Here is a 23,720-nt window from a genome sequence, read left to right as displayed (position 1 = left end):
TCAAAGTATCGTGAGGCAACAACGTAACACAAAATTCATTAGTTCAATTTTTTTTTTTACAATGAATACATGTATTTATACATTGGCCCACTCCCTCATAGCGGTAATGGTCTCCAAGGCCTAACTACATTCTTCAAAGCTCTTCAGGTCTTCCATTTCCGCTTCATATTTAGTAAGGATCTTCCTTTGCCTAGCACATTCGTCCATCAGAGCCTTGAGCTTCCTCGTCACCTTTGCAATGCTAGCCTTGACCACTTATCGGCGAAGGCGAACATCTTTCATTGAGCGAAATAAAACGGACTGTGACACCCTAAGACAGGCCTTCCAAAACGCATGGGCTAACATAATAACTTGTTCCTCGATTTGACACATGTCGAAGCCCATGGCGGAGAAAGACCTACAGGCTTCCAGCCGGCAAGTGAAGTCTGACCACGAAAGTTCTTCAACTGGATGGTTCATTATGCAGTCCATTAGAGCCTTGAGCTTCCTCGTCACCTTTGCAATGCTAGCTTTGACCACTTTTCGGCGAAGGCGAACATCTTTCATTGAGCGAAATAAAACGGACTGTGACACCCTAAGACAGGCCTTCCAAAACACATGGGCTAACATAATAACTTGTTCCTCGATTTGACACATGTCGAAGCCCATGGCGGAGAAAGACCTACAGGCTTCCAGCCGGCAAGCGAAGTCTGACCACGAAAGTTCTTCAACTGGACGGTTCATTATGCAGTCCATCATGGTTGTAATGGTATTCAAAGCAGGCCCCATGACCATCGGATGAAGGTTCGCAGATGGCAACCAATGAACCCATATGATAGTTGAGGCAAACTTCGCCACCGAACGGGAGACGGAGTACTTATCGCTGCTGTGACGACCCTAAACTTGAACATGGTCTATGGCTACATAACCCAAGGGAGGGATGTCATGCTTATCGCAATACTCCCCGAGTTCCTCATACGTCAGCTCCTCAGTTGGCAAGACAATCCCAGACCCTGCACCCTTGTCCCCAAGCTAGTCTTCTATGTCCATGGAAGCCCCAACTCCTTCAACGGGGATCTCCGGCTCAGCAGGAGCCCTAACCTTAGAATCTAAAGGGGCCTCCACCTTGATAGTTGGGGAATGAGTGGAGACCTCTTCACAACAAATTGCTGGCTCGGGCTCCGCGGCCACCTGACCCACTTCCTCTCGCATCACAACATTGGGAGCGGTATCACCAACACCCGCGTCCTCAATAGCCTCACAAATTTGACTTGGGGGCTGCGATGATCTCAGCTCCTCCATTAGTTGCCTAATGACAGGCGTGATTGGCACAGTGGAAAGACCCGTATGGAATGATGCCTACGATGCGGTAAAACACAAGCAGTCAACGCGATAGACCTGAACATGCTAAGGTAGTATATCAATAAAAAATAACGAACCTACACTTTCCACCATCGGCCACCATGGCAATCTCTCTCTCCATTAATATCTTAGCTATGTTGACTTTCCTAATGAAGTCAACAAAAGGACAATCCAATTTCTCTTGGCAGAGCCATGAGGAGTAGATAGAGGTAGGATAGAAAACAAGAAGCAAGAAAGGAAACAAAAAGGGCGTTGGGAAAGATGAACAGAGACGATAGACCGATATTAGGATGATAAAGTGGGGAACTGATGTGGCTTCCCTCCGCACTCTTATAGAGAGCTCTCACGTGCCGGGAATGACAAACGACATTGGGGAAGATGAACATGCACGGGTACGGAACCTGGTGCGCCTGAGATGCATCGTCAAACACTTGTGGGAGTAGTTTAGAGATTTATAAATTTTTCCAATCTTCACATAACCTTAAACAACCAACGTAGTATGTGGCAAGGAAGGGGTTGAACCCATAGGAAAGCAAGAATAAAAATTATTATTTTCGTTATGGACAAATAAAAGGAAAATAGACATGGGCTTTGCAAAAAGTAATAACATAAAATTTATTAATGCTGAAATTAAATATTCTGAATTGAACAAGGCAATAATTAAAATTTAGAAATTATGGAACATTGAAATCAACAAAAAAAATGATCCAAAATTCAGATCAAGAGGCGGTAGCTATCTGGGAAGATGAAATACACGCTTTTTCCCTCTGTTTAGCCTTTGAACCCCTTGAGACACCTAAGCCTTGGATCGGACGAATTTGGATCTATAAAACACACAAACAAACAGAAATTAAATCTAAAAGATTGCTAGAATAAAAATAACATAAAAGAAAATAAAGAAAATGAAAGGGATAGCTGATCAAATCTAATAGCGGTAGTTACAGATTGGTTGGACTGTTTGTAGGAACCCCTCCTGACAAGATCTGTGTGTCATTCATTTCTACAACCCTTGAATTCTTGAAGAAACCTTAGTCTTGTGAACTGAGTGAATTGACCAACCCCTTCTCCAGGGCCCTTGGGGTTTATTTTATAGAGAAGGGTGGACAAAAGTGGGATTAGAGAGAAAAAGAGGGGCAACTAGTGGGTTTATGTAGAAAATGGGCGATCCTATGACTAGAGTGAAAAGGAGAGGGCGTCTATAAGTATGGAGGGCTGGTATTTAAGCTCTTAGGATTGAATGGTGGAGATTTGGGTGCTTTGGGCTGAAAGGTGGAGATTAGGAGTTAGGTGGCACCCTAGGGTTAGAATGCTAAAGAGATGGCACCCTAGAATGGAGGGTAGTGATTGCAAGGTGAAGATCTAAGGGTATGAGAGGTTGGTAAGGCTTGGATGGTTGAGATTAGATGTTAGGGAGGATTGGAAGGTGAAGATTTAGCAGTTAGGGGTGGCTAGGGTTTGTTAGAGGTGAAAAGAATGAGTGGGGAGGTGCCCTAGGGTTTGCTAAGGAGAGGGGAGTATGCTAATATAGTAGGAGGGGTGCCTTTATGGGTTTTGCAAATAGGAGGTGCCCTCCTATGCTCAGTTTTGCACAGAAAACCCTCTCTTTCAGTTGGAATTCTCCATAACTTTCCAAAATCTGCAAAAAACTCTATAAATTTCACAGTTTTTACCCAGAATTTGCATAGGGACCCTCAGAGGTTACAACATTGAATTTAATCGAAAAAAGGGTATAGATTAGTTAATTTACGATCTAAAATACTCGTAACTTTGTTCGTTCAGTCCCTTAGAGAACAATAAGCACTAGATTGATATTACATGGATGCTTGCGATTAGCCTGAACCTACAGTGAATCGCATGTCTGTGATGAACTTGCGGTTCATCATACTTGTGATGAACCTATTCTCGGCGCTAGCCCAAAGCAAACTCAGGTTGAACCTGTGATGAGGTTCACATGCATCTGGCCCCATGATAAACCCTCAATCGCTATGGGATCCCAATTTGTTAAGAACCGGGCCTGGATATTACCTACATGTGTATTTCGAAGTGACGAACGTGACAAGATGCCACATGGATTTAATAAGATGTCGTCCCCCAAACAATGACATCACTAGTGCCACATCAATTAAGTAAGGCACAAAGGGTAGTATCACACGTGGGTTATGAGGATTTCTGAGTGAAAGGAAAGTCAATCCTTGGAAATATTCCCATAGGGATACATGGTGAAACCCCAACAATGCTCCTTAATGATTGACAACGGATCTAATATTCCCTTCCCTAGTAGAAAAAGAAACACCTTTAGCTCATTCCTTTCAGGATCTCGAGATTTTCCCTATAAATAGAGATCCTTCTCATAATGAAGGTGATCCATATTCAATCACTAATTGCCCTTGTCACTGATCGCCTCACTCAACTGCCTTATTACTTCCCTTTCGCCTTAGCCTCCTTGTTGATTCTTAATTCTTGGCCTTCCTCTGTCCTTCAAAGAGACCACCTCCCTAGCCTAGCCACCACCTTACCTACACCAAGAGTGGAAGTCGGGTAGGAGCTCTCTAACCTTGGCCAAGTAGGTCAACATGACGGGCTCCCGAGCCTCATATTGTCCATTCACTTGGTTCACCACCAATTGAGAGCCATTGCATACTACAAGATGTTTCACGTCGACCTCCTTTGCCATCGATAGCCCGGTTATCAATGCCTTGTCAGTAGAGGATTAATCTAACTTCACTTTCACATTGGTTGGAAGAGTCGTCCACATGGAGAATTTAGGAATCCTCATCCTATGTTGGGTCAGGTGCCACATTGGTAGTAGCCTTCAAGGTGGTTACATGCACTACAACCTCAGGGGTTGACATGCTAAACGTACATTCAACGATGAAGTTTGTCAAGAACACAACCTCAGGGGTTGGTGCCACATTGGTAGTAGCCTTCAAGGTGGTTACAAGCACCACAACTCAAACTGGATGTCATACTCAATGAGCTCGATTGCCCATTTTGTCATCCTTCCCGAGACCTCGAGCTTCTAAAGAACTTGCCTTATAGGTCAATCCGTTAGGACTACAATGGTGTTGGCCTGGAAGCAAGAGCACAATTTTCAAGTTGCAAGTACTAGCATGAAGACCAACTTCTCGATATTGGGATACCTAGTCTTAGTGGCATGCATGACCTTGCACACATAATAGATAGGTCGTTGCACTTTGTCCACCTAACAAATTAAGGCCAAGCTGACTACCTTGTCACTTGTAGAGAGGTAGAGTTTTAGCTTATCTCTGGGTTCCAAATTAGTTAACAAGGGTGATGAACTTAGATTCCATTTTAGCTCATAAAACACAAGTTAACATTCTTCGATCCATTCAGAGTCTTGTTTTTTTTTTGGCTTTATGGAAGGAGCCGCCCAACTAACTTAAACATAAATTGGTTTAGGGTGGCTATCCGACTTGTTAGCCTTTGGACCTATGTAATTGACATAGGAAATTTCATATCTAGGGGGTCTTAATGCCACGTCGGTTTACTATGTACCTGAGGAACTTGACCAATATGACCCCGAAGACGCACTTGTTTGGGTTGAGCTTCATGTTGTATTTTCTTAAATGAATTTAGTTTTATCCTGAGTAAGTATCCATGAATCTCAATATCTCGAACCCTGAGATCGCGTATACCAGATGGTCTATCCTAGGGAGTGGGAAGGTGTCCTTTGGGCAGGGTCTGTTGATGTCGATGTAGTCGATGCACATGTGCCATTTGTCATTGACTTTTTTCACGAGGATTGGGTTTGCAATTTAGCTTGGATATTGGACTTCTCTAATGAAATTTGCTGCAAGGAGCTTCCCTACGTCACCCACTATGAACATTGGGAAAATGCCCCTGGCTATTCACTTCTTGGCCAAATCTATGAAGTTGTCACCCATCAAAAACAAATAACTAGGAGTGATGGGCCCTCTTGGAATTATATTCGGTAAAACATTTCGAAACTGATAGTGACAAGGCTATTCTGGGTAAGTTGACGGAGAGAGAGGGAAGGGGTTAGGCACTCTCTCTCTGGTCAGTAAGAATGCCAAAATTCCCTCTTTGTTTACATTTGAAGTTAAGCTAAGGACTTCACTCCCTTATCCTCCAGTCTAGGCCCCTTTTGGACGTAGGGGCTTGAGCAAAAGGTTAGGAAACCCTACCCCTTTTCTATCAGAACCCCCACTTTCAAACTCGGTTGGTCAATCAGGGAGGTTGAAAGAGCACATCAATCCCATCCAAATTTCTAGAAAACATAACAGTCCTCAAACTCACAAAAACATAACTAAAAAGAAAAAAATAGAACAAACACAAGAAAAAGAAAAACAAAACTTATAACAGAAACTGATATAAAAGAAAAGAATATAACAAATATGAAACTCGAATCTAAAGAACCAAGTATGAGGTAAGCGTATTACCTCAATGTAGCCTCAAAACAACCAAACAATGCTACTATTGATATTGGTTGAACTAGCAAAACCAAAAGCGTCTGTTTGGATGACTTTACTGGAATAGGACCTTGAGATTGTTGTTATGAAGTCCTTTGCCGATGTTGGTAGTGGGAGCAGGTCGAGGGTAGAGCAATGATGAGTTAAGACTTCAGGAAAAATTTAGTTGGAGGTCAAAGACCATGAATTGGAGAGGGTTTTTTGGACCGATTCTCTACATAACAACATGGGAATGAGGGTGGTGGTCATTTGGTTCTACTCTAAAACACCGTATCCTTACTTTCAAAGTCTCTCTTAGAACCCTCTCTATCATCTCCCAAATATTCTCTTCAAAGAACCCCCTTTCTCTGAATCCTCTCTACTTTTGCACGGACTCACTTTCAAATCTTCCCTTTTCTTTTCTTTCTTTCTCTTCCTCTCTTGAAGAAATCCTCTATTCTTTTCTTCTCTCATTTGAGCTCTTTCTCAAACCCTCTTACTTTCTTTCAGTCTCCCTCTATTTTTTCTTTCAGTTGAACTTCCTCTCTCTCTCTCTCTCTCTCTCTCTCTCTCTCTCTCTCTCTCCCTTCTCCCTCTCTTCTTCTTCTTCTTTTAGCTGAAGTCTCCATTTTCACTCTCACAAACCCTCTCGCGCGAGTACCCTATTTTTCTCTCTATTCTCTCAGTCCTTGAAGAACCCTTCTCTCTGCTTTCCATTCACTTCAAAAAAACCCCTCTGCTCTCAGTTTGATAGCCTTTCTATAGAGACCCACCGAGAGCTCCCCTTTTCACTTGCTCGAGCCACTTCTTATAATGAGAAGCTAGGGGGCTAATAAACCTTGAGTAAAATGAAGGGGCTGATTTGACAAATTAGGGTTTGGAGGGGGTGATATAGGTTTAGAGGGGGTATCAGGTAATTTGGGTTCAAAAAGGGTATTTTGGTAATTTAGGGTCTGAAGGGTATTTTGGAAAATTGGGCTAAGAAGGGAAATTTGGTAAATTAGGTGCCAAGAGGGTGATTGGGGTAATCTGGGGTTTGAACAAGAAGGTTTAGAGGGGTATTTGGGTAATTTGGAGAATGAAGGGTATTATGATAATTTGGAATGGAAAGTATTTTGGGAATTTAGAAAAAGGGGTATTTTGGTAATTTTGGCTTTAAAGGGTATTTTGGTAATTTGGTCATGGGCAATTTGGAAATTGGGAATTTAGGGTATGAGGGGAACTTTGGTGGTAGTTTTGGGTATTTGACATGAATGGTATTTTGGTCAAGGGGGGTATTTTGGGAATTTAGACAAGGGGTATTTTAGGAATTTTTGGTGCAAGGGGTAAGTTGGGAATTTGGTGAGAGGGGTAATTTGGGATTTTGGTTAGGGGATATTTTGGTAATGGTCTAAGGGGAATTTTGGGAATTTGGTGCAAGGGGTAATTTGGGAATTTGGATATTTTGGTCAGGGGTATTTTGGTAATTTGGTGCAAGAGGGGGTACTTAAGAATTTAATTAGGGGTATTTTGGTAATTTTGAGGAAATGGGTCAAATCAGGTTTAGGTGGGTCAAACTAGGTCGTTTGGTTCAATGGTTGGAATTTTTTGACCATCAAATAGAGGGTTGAGATGGGTTTGACTATAGAATCGTGCATGTGCAGGCCAGTGAGATTGATTGAAATGGAATCTTTTTAAATGGAAGGGTAAATGAAGGTATTTAGGCTGAAATCTCGCAGGGTGGGTTTTCAGACATTCTAAGTTGATTGGTGGGGTTTGATTAGTTTAGATGTGTACGGATCAAGTGGATATGAGTTGAGGGTACGAGAGGAGTCAAAAAAGAATCTTCGCTTAATGGATGGGTGAATGGAGGAATTTTAAGTTCAAATTTCATGGGTAGGTGTTTTGGGAGGTCTTGGGTTTGATGGTTGTGTCTGATCTAATGATTGAGGTGTAAGTGGAGGGCGATCGGGGCTATCGGATAGGTATCAAGCATGTTTAACGATGGAATTGAGGGCTTTGGGGCTGAAAGTTAGGCTTTTTGGGTTTTTAGGTGTTTTAGAGAGGTCAAATGGATCTAAAAGGGTGTTTGGGGCAAATTGAAGTTTTAGGCGGTGGACCAAGCAAAAATCGGGTGCTAACATCCACTATTCTCCACTGCTCTTAGGTAAGGTTCCTTTTCCTCTACCGGACTGGTTTGATTAAAGGGTCAACATTAAGCCTATTAGTTATGACAGAGGGGTCTATGTCGGGAATTTTTGCTGCCGACCAAGGAAAAACATCTAAATTATTAATTAAAAAGCTTATCTGTTCAGAACACAGTGGTTCCGTGAGGTGGACTCCCATAGAGGTGTCTATGTCGGGAATTTTTGTTGCTGACCAAGCAAAAACATCTAAATTATTAATTAAAAAGCTTATATGTTCAGAACACAATGGTTCCGTGAGGTGGACTCCGATTTGCACTGTCTTCACAGGCTCAATGTTTGAGATCAGCACCAAGACGATTTCTTCCATGGGGCGATCTCTCTTGTTGCTATTCTCTGGGGGTGGCTATAAGTTGACGTCGATGGCCGGTGATAAGTCGACACCAAGGCTCTAACGGTGTGTAGGATCGGTCGACTTAAGATGGCATTATAAGGCAAGGGAGTCACAACCACTTGGAAATTGTGGTCAAAGTACACCAGGTTTGGTGGCAAGCCCGTTGTCAATGGCACTCTTATGCGGCCTAGAGGCCGCACCACTTCTCTACTAAAGGTAACTAGGGGAATGTTGTTTAGTTGTAGGCCGTTCTTCTCTAGCTCCATCCACTCGAACGCATCCAAGAAGTTGATGTCTTCCAAACTGTCGGAGTCAACCAACATCCTCTTTACCTCAAAGTTGTTTATCACTAACTTAACCATGAGGGCGTTATCATACAGATATTGGATCCTGTAAGTGTCATCCTCAATGAAGTAAATGACTTCCTCCATGCGAGGGCACGGGTGGGTTTTTGTCCTCATGCACGAGCTCCCGGATTGAGTTCTTTCCTACTGAGGTAATGCATCCTACCATAATGGACCCATCCGTGATCATGTTGATCACACTACGGATGGGCCACTTTGGTGGTGGTGGGTCTTAGGGAGGTTGGTCCCTGTTTTGATCCCTACTCGACTGTGATGCTTCTTTGGGTTGGTCGGTAAGTTGGCAGTGGTTCTCATGCTATATGAACTGCTTCAGGTAACCTTCGCGGATCCACTCCTTTATCTTGTCCTTAAGATTATGGTAATTCTTTGTATCATGGCCAATATCCCGATGGAAGTAGTAGTACTTATTCGGGTTCCTATTGGCTAGGTCTCCTCTCATCTTGGGTGGCTATCTGATGTACTTGACTGTCTTTATTTGCTTCAAAATTTCTCCCCTCTTCGCAATTAGAGCAGTGTAGTTGTGGTTGTGGATGGAAGGGGGAAACAGAACTACACTTCTCTGAACACAAAGATGGTCGGCAAGTCAGTCATCTGACGTAGTTGACATAGCAGGTCGCCATGGAGAAGCAGGTTTGGGTCATTATTTGCGTAGACGAGGTGCTGATCTAGCTCATCTTCTTTTCTTTCTCTTTAGTTTTTGCCTCCTTGTTGTCATTCAGAGCAAGATGATTCCTTCTTGTGTTGCGGCGTGCATGTCTGCGACACCTTCTTCGAGACCCTTTAGTGGAGCTGGTAGCCTCGGACGTCACAACTTGGGTTGATTCTATAGCGGGAAGTTGGTTTTGGCCATAGTGATGGCGAGGTGGGTCTAGTACTTGGTTTTGGTTTTGATTTTGGTCACCAGGCTGTTGGTTTTGGTTAGTGTTCTGCCTTGTGGCCCGATGCAGTTGGTGTTGTTGTTGTCGTTGCATCCCTTCTAGTACTACAAAATGGCTATCCCACATTCTCATCTGCAGGTCAATCCTATAGATGAACTGCACCGGCTCATTGACCAGTGACCACGATTCCAATGGGAACCACAGAGGGCTCGACTGGTGGAAGAGCTGCGTTCACAGTGGGCAGAGGGCATTTAGGGTTTTGCATGACAGGGACGCCTAGTAAGGTTAGGGACATGGTGAACTGTTCGATAGTGACAGAAGGGACGTTGGTGTGCATGGCATATTGGTTATGCCCCCCTATGACTGTTCCATCAACGCATACGTTGTTGTTGACGTTGTTGATGGGGTTGTTGCTGGAAGATGCCAATCTGTTTAGGTTGTTGGGAGCTGAAAGTGACGGTGGTCGGAGGCGGTAATACGAAGCAGAGAAGATGGAAAGAGATTGACTGAAAACAGAGGAGGGATCCAACTAAAGATGGAGAAGGAATAAGGAGGAAGGAAAGATAAAGAGAGAGAGAGAGAGGGAGAGAGCTCTATGGGGAGGAGGTTGGAGAGGAGACGTCACTGTCTTCGAATCCGTCGCTGCAACTGATTGCAACGGTGGAAATAGAACAGAGGATGAAGAAGAAGAAGAAGAAGAAGAAGAAGAAGAGAGAATAGAGAGGAAGAGAGTGAAGATCAGAGGGGGTTTCTGGTTTGTCGCCGCCACTTGTGTCTATGTTCGAATGAGGAGAGGTGAAAACAGTCCATCTGAATGTTCTCTGCTTAGGGTGAAAATGAAGGGGTAGGTCTCCTTTAAATGGCGCCAGGGGTGTTTTTGTAATTTTAGGGGCAATTTTTCGTAACTTTCAATAAGTTGGGTTAAACCTGGTCTAGGGGTTGAACCGGGTTCTTGGTTCAATGATGGGTGGTTTTGGGTAAAAAAATGGAGGGTTAAGATGGGTATGACCACAGAGAGTGGATTTTTGTGTGTAGGTTAACAAGATTGGCCAAAACGGAAAGGGTTAACAAGGTTATTTTTGTCTAAAATTTTTGTAAGGTGGGGTTTTCAGACATCCTGAGCTGATTGTAAAAGTCAAATTGGCCAATTGGACCCAAACCAGGCGGATTTGGAATTTGGTTAATCTGGCACCTCAAAATGGAATCTTTATGTAATCGAGGGCAAATGAAGGTGTTTTGAGATGTTCAAGGTCTGATGGTTGTGTCTGATCTAATGGTTGAGGTGTGTAAGTGAGGGTCGATCGGGGCCATTGGATAGGTATCGAGCAGGTTCAACGGTGGATCTAAGGGCTCTCGGGGTGAAATTTGGGTTTTCTAGGTATTTAAGTGTTTTAGAGATAATCGAATGGGTCTGATTGGGTGTTTGGGGTGAATTGAAGGCTCAGGCGGTGGACCGAGCAAAAATTGAGTGCTAACACTCGTACTTAGTGGTTAATCAAATCCACGGCCAGTTCGAGGCTTGGACCCCCTCCATGGCGAGTTATCTATGAAAGGCACAGGAGCTCACTTAGCAGCTCAAGCATTTCAATATTCAATAGATCCCTCGAGCTGAGAACACCCGAGCCGGTGCCCTTTCGAAGCTAGCCAGCTTGCCGCAGATCGACTTTAACTCGACTATACGACTGGATACACTAGCCCAGCTTAGCATCGCACCAATGGTCATTCTCGTCCTCCCAATATAGCACGACCCATCTTGGATGGACCCCATAACCGAGTATCTTCGATAAGGTGCTCTCCTAGAAGACCGAGCGAAAGTGAAGAATCTCCAACACAAAGCATCCCGATACTGCGTTAGCTCTATCACTGCTCCCACACTCTCCCATACCTGAAGTGTTTACCCCCAGCCGAAGCAGACCACATCCTCTAGGAGATACATGAGAGAATTTGCGGAATTCACCTTGGCACGCGCACATTAGCCCATAAGGCACTTCGACAGGGCTACTTCTGGCCAACGATGAAGCAGGACACCACCCAGTTAGTTCAAAAGTGTAACGGTTGCCAGCGACACTCCAGTCTACATCACCAGCCTGTGGCCGTTTGCCCGATGGAGAATGGACATCCTCGGCCCCTTTCCCACCGTGGTTGCATAGAAGAAATTCCTTCTTGTAGTAGTAAACTACTTAACGAAGTGGGTGGAAGTTAAAGCCTTGGCATGCATTACCGCCCATAATGCCCAGAACTTCTTTTGGCAGGGTATTGTCTACTGCTTCAGCATCCCTCGTGTGCTTATCACAAACGACGTAAATTCAAGACAGACGACTTCGTCCTACGCAGAGTCATAATCCCCGCACCAAGAGAAGGAAAGCTCAGACCAAACTGGGAAGGGCCGTACAGAATCCACCAAGGTCTTCGGACTGAGTACTTATAGACTCGAAGACCTCGAAGGCCGACCGATACCGAGGAGTTGGAACTCGGGAAATCTTAGGGTGTACTACTAGTAGATCTACAAGCAATAAAGTTTCCTTTCTTTTAAGCTACATCTCCGGCCCCCAGGCGCATACACACTCACCGCACACACTACACATGCACAAGCCAAGCTGCACTACTGACCAAGTTGACTCTGTCGATTCCAAAATGGCCGAGCCCATAACGCCTAGCTTGGTAGTGTATTGCCGACTAAGCTACCCGACTCATCTAACCATGACTGAGCCTAAACGTGGAGAAAGAATGCCCCCGCCTATCGAGGCCTGATGCCGATCGCGAAACTCCACACAACCGTCAACTTAATGGCTGAGCTAGCTAGGAAACGGCTAGCCCTAGAAGGGCCCCAAAGGCTCCCGAGACTAGAAATTGAGCATCCCATGGCTAAGAGCTCGAGAACCAAAAGATCTTGGTCAACCATACCTCGGTTGGCAGAAGGTCGAGGACGCAGAGGCATAGCCCAGCTCGGCACGCGATAGCTCGGCCAACCATGCCTTGACCAGCAAAAGAAATGCACAAGTATAAAGAACGCGCAACAACAACGAGACACACATACATGGTCAACAAAAGTAACTTATATTCAAATATGAAAGTGGTCTGCTACATCGTTTAAGGCTCGACATACCAAGCGGATACAAAAAAAAAAAAAGAAGAGAGAGAACCCAACACAAAGCAAAAGCACAACTTGGAAGAGATAGCCACTCAATCCTCGGCAACAGATCTAGCAACCCCTTCAGCAACGTCAACCTCGTCCTCGACCCCTTCATCGGCATCCTTGGCAGAACCCGGGGGAATGTCCAGATCACAAGCCCTCCAGCCCTACGACACCTTAGTCAGCTCTGAGTAGTGGCGGTGGACGACGTGAAATCCAGCCTCGAAGGAGGCCTCGACGTACTCGTCCATTTGTAGTTTCATCTCTTCCAACACCTTGTACCGGTCAACTGCCTCCTTGGCAGCCTCTTGCCTCAGCCTTTCCCACTCTGCCTTAAGTTTGGCGATCTCTTGCTTCAGCCCCCGGATGATACTGGCTTGCTCGGCCATCTACGCCTTCAGCTCGGCCACCTCCCTTTCTAGCGCGGTTGACCGCTCCCTGGTAGCCTGAAGCTCGGCCAATTGGGCCTTCTACCGTAGATACTTGGAGTGTTCTCGCTTGTACATTGATCGAAGGTCCCGGAGGCGATCGACCAACATGACCGCCACACAAGCATTTTGTAGAAGAGAATGATGAGTATATGCCCCAAAAAAAGAAAGGAACTCACCTGGGCAATAGACCGCAGAAGCGCACACTCTAAGGCTCTGTAGCCGACCCCGACTGATGCATGAGCCATCAACATAGTCATAATCCCTCGCAACAATTGCTCAGGAACCCCAAGCTTCTCCAAGTCATTGTCAACACGAACCAACCCACCGCGACATGTGTAGATCTTAAATGTATGGTTAAATGTGGGTATATATATATATAAGCTGCTTAATCCGAGATGGTGCATGAACTGAGGAGAGCAACCAAATAATCCTTGCTGACTGGGCAGTGCCAAGCTTACAAGGATGGTGCCGCACTATGTAACCTATGATCAAGAGAAGAAGTCAGAGTCCCGAGGAGTTATCCTCGGGTAGACATTCCAATGCTCAAGTTAGTGAGAGGGCGGTGAATGGTCGAGCCAAGCAATGAGGGTGCTGGTCTGAGCAAAGTAACGGTATGGGTGCTAGAAGTTGGGGTCCCTTACCTTGAGCATGGAGCACCTTTTTATAACTGGGGTTTCGTCTCCTTGTCGGATTAGGTTTTCGGGGAGATCAGGATGGAGCTCTCCACCAAGGTTACCGGGGTAGAGTCCTACTCCTCGATAGAGTTGTGGGGCATGTAGTTGACGTGGATGGAGGGATGAGACATGGGGGCCAAGGTAATAACATAGCTCAGTTGAGCCGACCCGTCGTGGCCGAGTTATGCAGATGTGGCTGGGTGATGACTGGGCGGCCACGTGTCTCTCAGGGCTAGCTCAGCCATGACCCCAACACCACTCCTCCAGTCCTAAAGTTGAGGGACAAGGTTCTCCTAGTTCGTTACTCGGCTGAGGAACTCTCGAGCTATTGTCTGGTCCTTTCGCTATCCATGCAATGATGGTCGTTGCCAAGGAATCCTCCGTAAGAACCAAAATTTTGGCTCCCAAACTACTCCCCCAATTCTACTATCAAGGAGGGGGAAAGCTCGACCAGACTATTGCGCAGCCGTGTAGCCTTGCTTGGCATCGAGGCTCGGTTCCGATTGGTGTTAGGCATCTTGGCTGGGTCGACATTCTTGGGCGGCCCCATTAGGGATTCGTGTTGGTGGTTGGACCAGCATTGAGGGTCGAGCTGGCACATTTAATGGTCATAACCATTGCATGTCAGGGTTGTCACTTTAGTTTTTAATGCTTCGAGCGTGCGTTATCGGTCGCATCGATTAGTGGTGCTTCATCTATACTGTTGATCTCTCCTCAATTTGTGCTCCTGGTGGCTATAAAAGAAAAGCCACCCCCCCCTCTGTGACATTTGCGAGGAAGGTAGATTGCATTGCTTGGCGGAGTGTGGTGTGATTGCTCAGTAGTGGTTGCCCAGTGGTTTTCCCTTCCTCGGCTCGGTATGTCTTCCTTATCCCGTCGATCCTCTTCCTCTTCTGGGTCCTCTAGTAGTGGTTCTGATTCCAACTCTTCCCATGGCTCCAACTATGAGCCCGAGCTAGGGGATTTCATGACCGCCAAAGTTGAGGAGGCTGAGGATGACCCTTTTGGGGCAGAGGCAGAACTCCCCTAGGGGCAGGTTGTCGGTTTGGCACCATGCCCTGAGTCTTGGCACCTGGGGATATGGCTCGAATCCGAGTGAAATGGCCATTGATGCTCAACCCAGTGAGATATGTGTGTACGAGCATAACTTGGAGGCTGGGCTAAGGTTCCCATTGAACGAGGGGGTCACTGAGGTATTGGGTTGCTATAGGGTGTTGCTGGTGCTGTTGATGCTAAACTCCTTCAGGTTCTTACTCGGCCTCATGTCCTACTGTGTAGTTCGTGATATTGAGCTGACCTTGGGGATGGTGAGCTTTATGCTTCAGCTGAAGCATCATCAGTAGGGCAACACTATTTCTCCAATAGGCGGAATGTTCGGTCATTGGTTGGGGCACCTTTTTCTGTGAAGCACTAGGAGTCATTTTTCTTCGTGCGCATTCCCGGGGGTCTCCCTTTTCTGGCCGAACTACGGGAGTCGAGGACAACTGTGTCACAGCCTGAGTGGACGTCGCTTATTTGGGAGGAGAGGTCGGCCCTAAGCATGATCCATGAGATAGATGTTATCGCGTACACATGCTCGGAGATGCTGATGCTCGCTGGGTTGATGGAGAGGGTGGCCGGTCTGTTTCTTTTACTGTTTGTTTGTTAATTCACTATTACCTAGTTTGCTTTCTACTTATCTTGGGCATTCTGTGTTGTAGGTATAAGGATGGCCAATGAAGAAGAGATTAATCGTCGAATGAGGGCACTTCAATAGACGCAGGGGCGAGTTAGTACGCAACCAGAGGCTCGGCCCGAGGCAGCGGACCAGCCACAATCCGCAGACAGGGCGACTCGTCAGCAAAGGAGAGTTCGGCGGTGGGAGGCCGAGGAGGATGATGTTGTCGTGGTTGACCCTGAAGGGGTTCATCGTCCTACGGGTGCGTCGGGGACAGAAATGGATGGTAGTAGCTTACTTCTTTTCACTAATCAAATCCATATATAAATAATTCTAATAACATAAAAACTTGTACTTTTGAAATTGACTTGGAAAAGTAGTATTTTTATGTAATGGTAAGAAATTAAACAGTTTTGGGTCAAATAGGTCAACCCATGTCACATTGTTGCCACAGTTAAATAATAAAAAATAAATAAAACTTGATAAAATGCAAAAAATATAGAAAAGAAAGAAAATTTTGGGAACATCTTTAATGTCATGTATTCATCATATTTGACAAGAATAAGTATGATAAATAAGAAATCAGTTTATTAATGATGGAAATGGAATATGAAATTTAAAATCAATTGGAAATAAAATTATTTTCCTATTCTCTCTCATTGAGTCTCATATTTGAGGCATATTCTCTCATTAAATCCACAACATTGATTTAAATAGTGTAGAAATCAATAATTTGAAAATAAAACCATTTTATTCCCTCCCGATGGTGGGTAAGCAATTCAACCATTGGTCAAATAAGGCATATATATATATATATATATATTACTATCTAGTATTATTGTTAGTAGATGGTGAGATGGTGAGTGAAAAAAAAAAGAATGGAAATTCCGATTAGGTTCCATCATAGGCCTTGTTTTTTTTTTATTGATAAATTACTTATCTGGATAAGTGCTTCTTAGTTAAGTATAATTACCTCTGTTCTTTTCTATTGAAATTTACCCAAATAATTTTTTTTTTTCCGTTACTTATGTTTATAACTTTTTTTTTTTTTAAAGCTTGTTCAATGGACATTTTTGTTCATTAATTTTGACAACTTTCCTTCTTGCGAGAAGGGTAAAGATTTTTTGTTACTAAAAAACTTATTTGGGGAAAGTTCGTTTTCCTGGGTCTTACATCTACCAATAAAAGAACACGACATTGGTTAACTTTCAGTAAATCATACATTTCCCGTTGACAAATCCCCACATAGTAGTAAAGAGGCCTTATTATCACGACTTTGCTTTTAGGTTGTTTATCAAGTAATTAATGAAGGATTTGCTATATTAGATATTAGATTTTAAAAAAAAAAAAGACCTTAATTTGCTTTCCAACCAAATTATCATCATCGGGATGATTTATTTTTTTGGGGGGTAAGCTCAAGGCTCCACGGTAAAGTTAGTTTTCTTGGGAACCATTTGCCGGAATAAGTGATACCTATTTTTTAAATCGATAAATAAATTTTCAATATGAAAAAAAGTTTACAAAATATAATGGAACAAATTTATTCATTCTAATATTGACTTTTTATAAATAAAAAAGTCATTTTAGAACTTATTCAGGAATAAAAAGAACATAGAATAGATAAATTTATCCAGATGAGTATTTTTTAACAAACATTTACTTGAATAAATACAATTACCCCGATAAATGACCTTTTGAAAAACATATACAACTATGAATTAATAATAGTAATTGTAAGACCCACCAATATAAGGTGGCTTATATGGATGATATAGTAATAGAGCACAGGATATAACATGTGAACAGCCCACATATACGGTTTACAGGTGGATTAGAAATGCTTCCAAGGATGGAGCAATAACTTAAACACGAAAAATAAATGCGTCAATGCCAATACAATGGATTTTATTTATTTATTTTTTCTTTTTACAATCTTTAACAGAGGAAGTAGAAAATAAAAAAAAACGTTTTTCAGATTCTCACAGGAAATTCGGTATTTACCTTTGTTAAGAAAAACGTTTAGCTTGAAGTGGAGTCAATTGCCATTTTAAAATGCTTTTGTTGCCATCAAGATTCCTCTATAAAAATGAAAATCTTCTCATGCTTGTAATTTAGGGCAAACTGTGTTACTAGGATTTGCCATAGAACCTGCAGAGATGGTTTATAGTTAGACTTTGAAAACCTTCTGGTTATTATTATTATTGTTATTTTTAAATGTATACTATTCTTACTAGGACTTACATATGTTTGCATAACAAGGCTGTTTTGAGACTGGGTCCTCTTCAAAAGGAGGTGGTACTTGGCCATACACCATGTCACAGCTCATATCTTCAAAATCTACCAAAAGAAATGGTCAGACTAGAGAATACCTATTAAAGGTGGCTAAAATTAAATAAATAAAATATAAACAACAAAATCTGATCAGTAGAAATGAACTAAAATAGATAAAAGCATGAAAGAAATACATTTTACAAAAAAAAAAAAAAAAAAAAAAACAATTGAGAGAATATACCTAATTAATCTCTGGAAATTCATGTCTAAAAATCATATACAAAGCAATCTGCGGAAACAAAAAGGGGCATACTTGGGTTCATGGTTAAGGGAAGCCCAAATTCATTGGTGAAGAAATCTTGAGTTGGAATCTTGCACATGTTCACACACATTCCGACGCAACCACTATTCTCCAAGTACCTTAAACCAACATAAAGGGGGAGATAGAAAATCAATATTTGCATAATAATAAGACATTAGGGAGCATAAATCATTTAAGAAGCAAAAGAACAGTATTTCCCAACTCAACTAGTAGATTTGAATCATAAGTGGCTATTTCATGGATCAATGCTAAAGATAAATCCACACTGGTCACGTCATCAGTTAGATAACAACAATGATTTGTTATCCGTGGATTTATCAACCCCAGATAACAATTATCTTGTTATCAACTTATGATAACCATTATCCTGTTGTGCTTATCATTTTATCTGTACATTTAACTTTTTGAAATTTAAATTCTGTATCTTCACCTATATAAATCTTTGTAATCTCTGTAATTTATTAAATGAGAATTCACCATTTTCATTGACTCTCGCATGATATCAGAGCCCTAGAAGACTAACGTCATGTCTGCTCAAAGTTTTTCGATCAACTCTCAAGGTGAGTCCTCTTCCAAAAATAGTGGATTGATTACTCTGTCCAGTTTCATGAATGTTATCACAATTCGCTTGGATAGATACAACTATCTCTTATGGTCTGTGCAAATTCTCCCTGCACTCAATGGGTATCGACTCATTGGATATGTCGATGGATCACTTCCATGTCCATCAAAATTTCTTCCTGGCACCAATGATCAACAGATCAATGCCAAATTCATCTCCGGGTATGAACAGGATTAGCTCATATTGAACTGGCTTCTTTCTTCTCTCAAAGAGCATGTTCTTGCTCAAGTGTAGGATGCAAAACTTCTAAGGAAGTATGGGATCGGTTCAGCCATTTATTTTCCTCCACTTCCAGGATCCATGATTTGAAGTTGGAGTTAGCACATATTAAAAAATGCGACCTGTCAGTTGCAGATTACATTCAGAAAATCAAAGGGATTTTTTATGTTCTTGCTGCTTCTAATTACTTTATATCAGATTTAGATCTTATTCATTATCTTCTCATTGGTTTGCTTCCAGAATATGACACTTTTGTTATCATAATTACTGCTCGTTTGGATTATTTGACCATGTTAGGTGTGCAGAGCTTACTTCTTACTTTTGAGAAGTGCTTAGCTTGCCATGCTATTTCTGTTGATTTTCCCTCTACTAATGTTGCAAGCAAGAAAGAGGGGGAATACCTCTGGACACTCATAGCAGCATTATTCAAATAAATCTCGACAATTTTCTTCTTCGAACAACAAGAAACATCCCAACAGTGGTTCTAAATGACCCAGTGGTAATGATACTTCTGTTGTTTGACAGATTTGTGGATATGTTGGACACACTGTTACCACTTGCAGGAAATATCTAGAGCTTCTAGGGATGAAGAAAATTTCCAACAAGAACGCCAATGTAGCTTCTCACACTACCTCTTATATAGGGTCTTCTTGTAACTTAGTCTGGTATCCAGATTCTAGTGCCACGAATCACCTTATTGCAGATCTTAATAATTTGTCCTTACATAATCTATACACTGGTTTTGAGGAAACAACCATTGGTAATTGTATGCATTTACATATCTCTCACATTGGTTCTTCCACTATTCACACATCCTCTAGATCCTTTGATTTACATAATATATTGCATGTACCTTAGATCACTAAGAATTTATTGTCAGTGAGCCAATTCTACAAGGATAATGATGTAGTATTTATATTTGATGCTTTTGGTATTCTTGTAAAGGATCAGATGACAGGGAAGACTCTCTTCAAATGACCAATTAAAGATGGCTTATACAAGGTGCAATCCATTTCTTCTAGCAGTCCTACAGCTTTGATTGGAGAGCGCACCTCCAAGATGTTTGGCATTTGCGTTTGGCCCGTGGACTTGGTTCACTAGGCTTTGAGATTATCTTCTCACCTTGGGTTTCATTGAATCATGGGCTGATTCCTCTCTTTTTCTTTGACGTACCAAAGGAGAAACTCTTATTCTCCTAGTTTATGTCGACGACATTCTAATTACAGGCTCTGGTTCTGCTTCTATTTCATCTCTTATTGCTGATTTATCATCTCAGTTCGCCTTGAGGGATTTTGGCCCAGCACACTACTTCTTGGGAGTTGAGTTGACCCGCTCTTCTTCTGGTATTCATTTGTCACAGCATAAGTATATATATCAGATTTGTTAATATGTGCTCAGATGCATGAAGCCAAACCGGCCCCTACCCTAATGTTTGCCAACACTAGGCTTGACTCCTCACAGGGTGAATCTCTCTCTGACCCTTCTTTCTACAGGAGCATTGTTGGTGCGCTCTAGTATGTGACATTAACTCGCCCAGACATTTGTTTTTCTGTAAACAAAGTCTGCCAGTTCCTTAAAACTTCCACCACTGTTCACTGGGCGGCAGTCAAGCGAATGCTTCGCTATTTGAAGGGTACTATAACACATGGACTATCTCTTCTTTTGTCCAAAACTATCACTCTCACTGCCTTTGCTGGTGCTGATTGGGCAAGCTACCCCGTTGATAGATGGTCTCAAAGTGGTTATTCTATATTTTTGGGCCCCAATCCTGTGTGTTGGAGCTCGAAGAAGCAATCTATTGTCTCTAGGTCAAGTATAGAAGCAGAGTATCGATGCCTTGCCTCAACTACTGCAGAACTCTCTTGGATCACCATGCTCCTCTTTGAACTTGGCGTTCAACTCTCTCCTGCTACTATCTTGTGCGATAATATGAGTGCTAAATCCTTAGCCTACAATCCTGTCCATCATGGTCACACAAAATACATCGAACTTGATGTTCATTTCATTAGAGACTTGGTAGCGAAGAAACTGATCTCTATACATTATGTGCCCAGTAGTGATCAGCTCGCTGACTTGCTCACTAAACCACTTCCCTCTACACGGTATCTTCATCTCAAGAGGCAATCTATTGTCTCTAGGTCAAGTATAGAAGCAGAGTATCGATGCCTTGACTCAAATGCTGCAGAACTCTCTTGGATCACCATGCTCCTCTTTGAACTTGGTGTTCAGCTCTCTCCTGCTACTATCTGGTGCGATAATATGGGTGCTAAATCCTTAGCCTACAATCTTGTCCATCATGGTCACACAAAACACATCGAACTTGATGTTCATTTCATTAGAGACTTGGTAGCGAAGAAACTGATCTCCATACATTACGTGCCCAGCAGTGATCAGCTCGCTGACTTGCTCACTAAACCGCTTCCCTCTACACGGTTTCTTCATCTCAAGAGCAAGCTGACCATTGGTCCATCCTTGTCCAACTTGAGGGGGAATGCTAGATATAAATCCACACTGGCCATGTCATCAGTTAGATAACAACAATAATTCGTTATCTGTGGACTTTTCAACCCTGGATAACAATTATCTTGTTATCAACTTATGATAACCATCATCCTGTTGTAATTATCATTTTATCTGTACATTTAATTTTTGAATTTTAAATTCTGTATCTTCACCTCTATAAACCTCCGTAATCTCTGCAATTTATTAAACGAGAATTTGCGACTTTCATCGACTCTCGCAATCAGATGGACATATTTTGATTGCATGTGAGTTTTGAGTAATGATGGTGCAAGTGAAAAGAACCTATAATAATAACAAAAGAAAAAAAAAAATCAAACAATTATAGTTCCCCCTTGCAATACCGGTCATTCTATAACTTATCAGAGAAGAAATCATTCTACCTGCATTTCTTTATATGGACTCCGCTTCTTTGCTTCACCCCATTTACCTCCACTTCCACAACCTAGAAGATACTTATAGCTTAAAAAATAGTATACAACCATGAATATTAGAAATGGAAGCAAAAATTACTCTAAAAGTCTAGACCAGGCCAATATCTTTCCAGCTTCTGAATTATGTCTTTCCCTCAAGTTTTCTCTAATAAACATTTAGTGAATAGGAGGCAATATGCTTTTAATGGGTTGATCAAGTAAGAAAAATACGAGTATGTGAGAGAAGGCTGGTATGACCGTGGAACATCATGAATCGATAAGTAGTGTAAGAGATGAAAGGAATAGTTTTAAGGATAACTGCACTAGTCAAATTATGCGTTGAGTGCAAAATTAAGTACATACCTCAGAAGGTCCAACTAACCAGTGAAAGAATGGTACTGTCAATGCGGCATTGAACTCAGCAGCCCACTTGGTTGGCGGAAATAATTTTCGAAACTGCAACAATACCCACCACAATATCATTCGTCATTTATTTGTTCATTGCGGAGGGATGAAGCTAGGCATAATTTCTTCTTAGTTCCCAACCCCAAGTCGATGATTATGTTTTCAAACCGGCTCTGGCTGGAATCTGGACCCTCTCCCGGGCTCAGCCCTACCTCATCTCCTCGTCTTGTCTATCTAATTTTGAATTGGGTTCAAGTTGGGATTGGCATTTAATTCTTAATATACCATTACCGTATCAGTCGGTTCAACCCTCGCAGAGCCGACACCAGCCCTGCCCATTTCAGTAAACTTCCGAAGAAACTCAGATGGGCACAGTCAGAGCGTATAACAAACAGTGAGACAGAGTGAACTCCAGAGTCTGGAGCAGAGATTAAGAAAGAAGTGAAGGGGAGGAGAGGAGAGGAGAGGTGTCAAGAATAAAGAGACAGAACAGAAGAACCAACCTGAGCGGGGGCACCGGGAGGGAGCATAGACAAGAGAACTTCCCTGACCACTTGTTGCTGTTGCTTACGAGACCTTCCTTGCATTACCCTCTTCGAGACGTTTACAAAGTTCTCGTAGTCGTAATCCCAAAAGCCATTGCTTTTGCTTTGATTGGAAGACGAAGAGGAAGCAAATTTCTCCATCTTGCGGGCGAACAGGGCCATAAATGCCTTCTCCAAGAATCCATCTCTATATTGCGTCTTCTGACCCAGAGGAGCCGGCTCCCCCGATGGTTCCGCAATTCCACATCGGAGAACGTAACCACTGCTTCGTCTCCCTCTACGAATCAAACTATCATTTCCATGAGGCGGACACACAAGGGGTTGCAGACTCAGTACCACCATGAATAAATTCTCTTTCTTATTGTTGATTATAAAGAAAATTTTCAAAAAAAAAAAAAAAATCAAATCCCAACAAAGAACAGAGAAGAAAGGCTCGTTAGAGGCGAATGAGTTGCTGGTACTGGCTCTGGCTTTGTCTATCTGTGTTGTGTAGCTACTGCCATGCATGCTCCACTCTTACATAATTTCTCACTGACAAATTATGACCATAGCTTGCCTTTTTTTTTCCTTCTATGCTTTCTTATTTTCATATATTTCTTTTCTAAATATCTTCATTATTACATATTTAAGAAATGGCAAAGATAACCCTTTACTTCTTTGAGGTTCGAACTTGGAAGATGGGAGATTCTTCTGCGGTATCGATTTTCCAGGGTTAAATTATGAAACTTTCAAACTAAAGACTGAATTATCAGGACCTCATTAATGTATCCAAATAATACTCGCTTATTGGATTTCTACCACACAAGTCATCAGGTGGTTTTGAGGCCGAATAGATGCCACGATTCTCCCCGCCTTCTCTCTCTGTTAGAGCGTGTAATGAATGGATAAAAGTTTTTCTCTTTTCTTTTTTTTTAATTTTTTCACAAAAAGCTTGTATATAAATAAATAACGGAGCAGGGGATCAATTTCAAAAAAGC

The 23,720-nt window shown here is 42.5% G+C and overlaps 1 protein-coding gene across 2 annotated transcripts; it reads right to left on the bottom strand.

The window, feature by feature from the left end:
* Positions 1 to 1,931: 1,931 nt before the first annotated feature.
* Positions 1,932 to 23,645, bottom strand: LOC148881102 (beta-carotene isomerase D27). Of its 2 annotated transcripts, XR_016104744.1 has the most exons (7): positions 22,702 to 23,359; positions 22,157 to 22,249; positions 21,764 to 21,825; positions 18,011 to 18,117; positions 17,668 to 17,763; positions 17,428 to 17,574; positions 1,932 to 2,165 (listed from the first exon to the last, which is right to left on the bottom strand). XR_016104744.1 is itself a non-coding variant. In XM_088963372.1 (6 exons), exons 1-6 carry the CDS (start codon positions 23,248 to 23,250, stop codon positions 17,525 to 17,527), a joined length of 957 nt encoding a protein of 318 aa, XP_088819498.1. In that variant the 5' UTR covers positions 23,251 to 23,645; the 3' UTR covers positions 17,114 to 17,524. The 2 variants fall into 2 exon arrangements, 1 of the variants encoding a protein (XP_088819498.1); XM_088963372.1 differs by lacking the exon at positions 1,932 to 2,165 and having other exon boundaries at positions 17,114 to 17,574; positions 22,702 to 23,645.
* Positions 23,646 to 23,720: the final 75 nt, after the last annotated feature.

The sequence above is a fragment of the Nelumbo lutea genome, chromosome 1, assembly GCF_056320005.1.
Source record: "Nelumbo lutea isolate HS-2025 chromosome 1, American lotus-T2T, whole genome shotgun sequence".
Taxonomy (NCBI): Eukaryota; Viridiplantae; Streptophyta; class Magnoliopsida; order Proteales; family Nelumbonaceae; genus Nelumbo; species Nelumbo lutea.
This window is presented reverse-complemented; position numbering and strand designations above follow the sequence as displayed.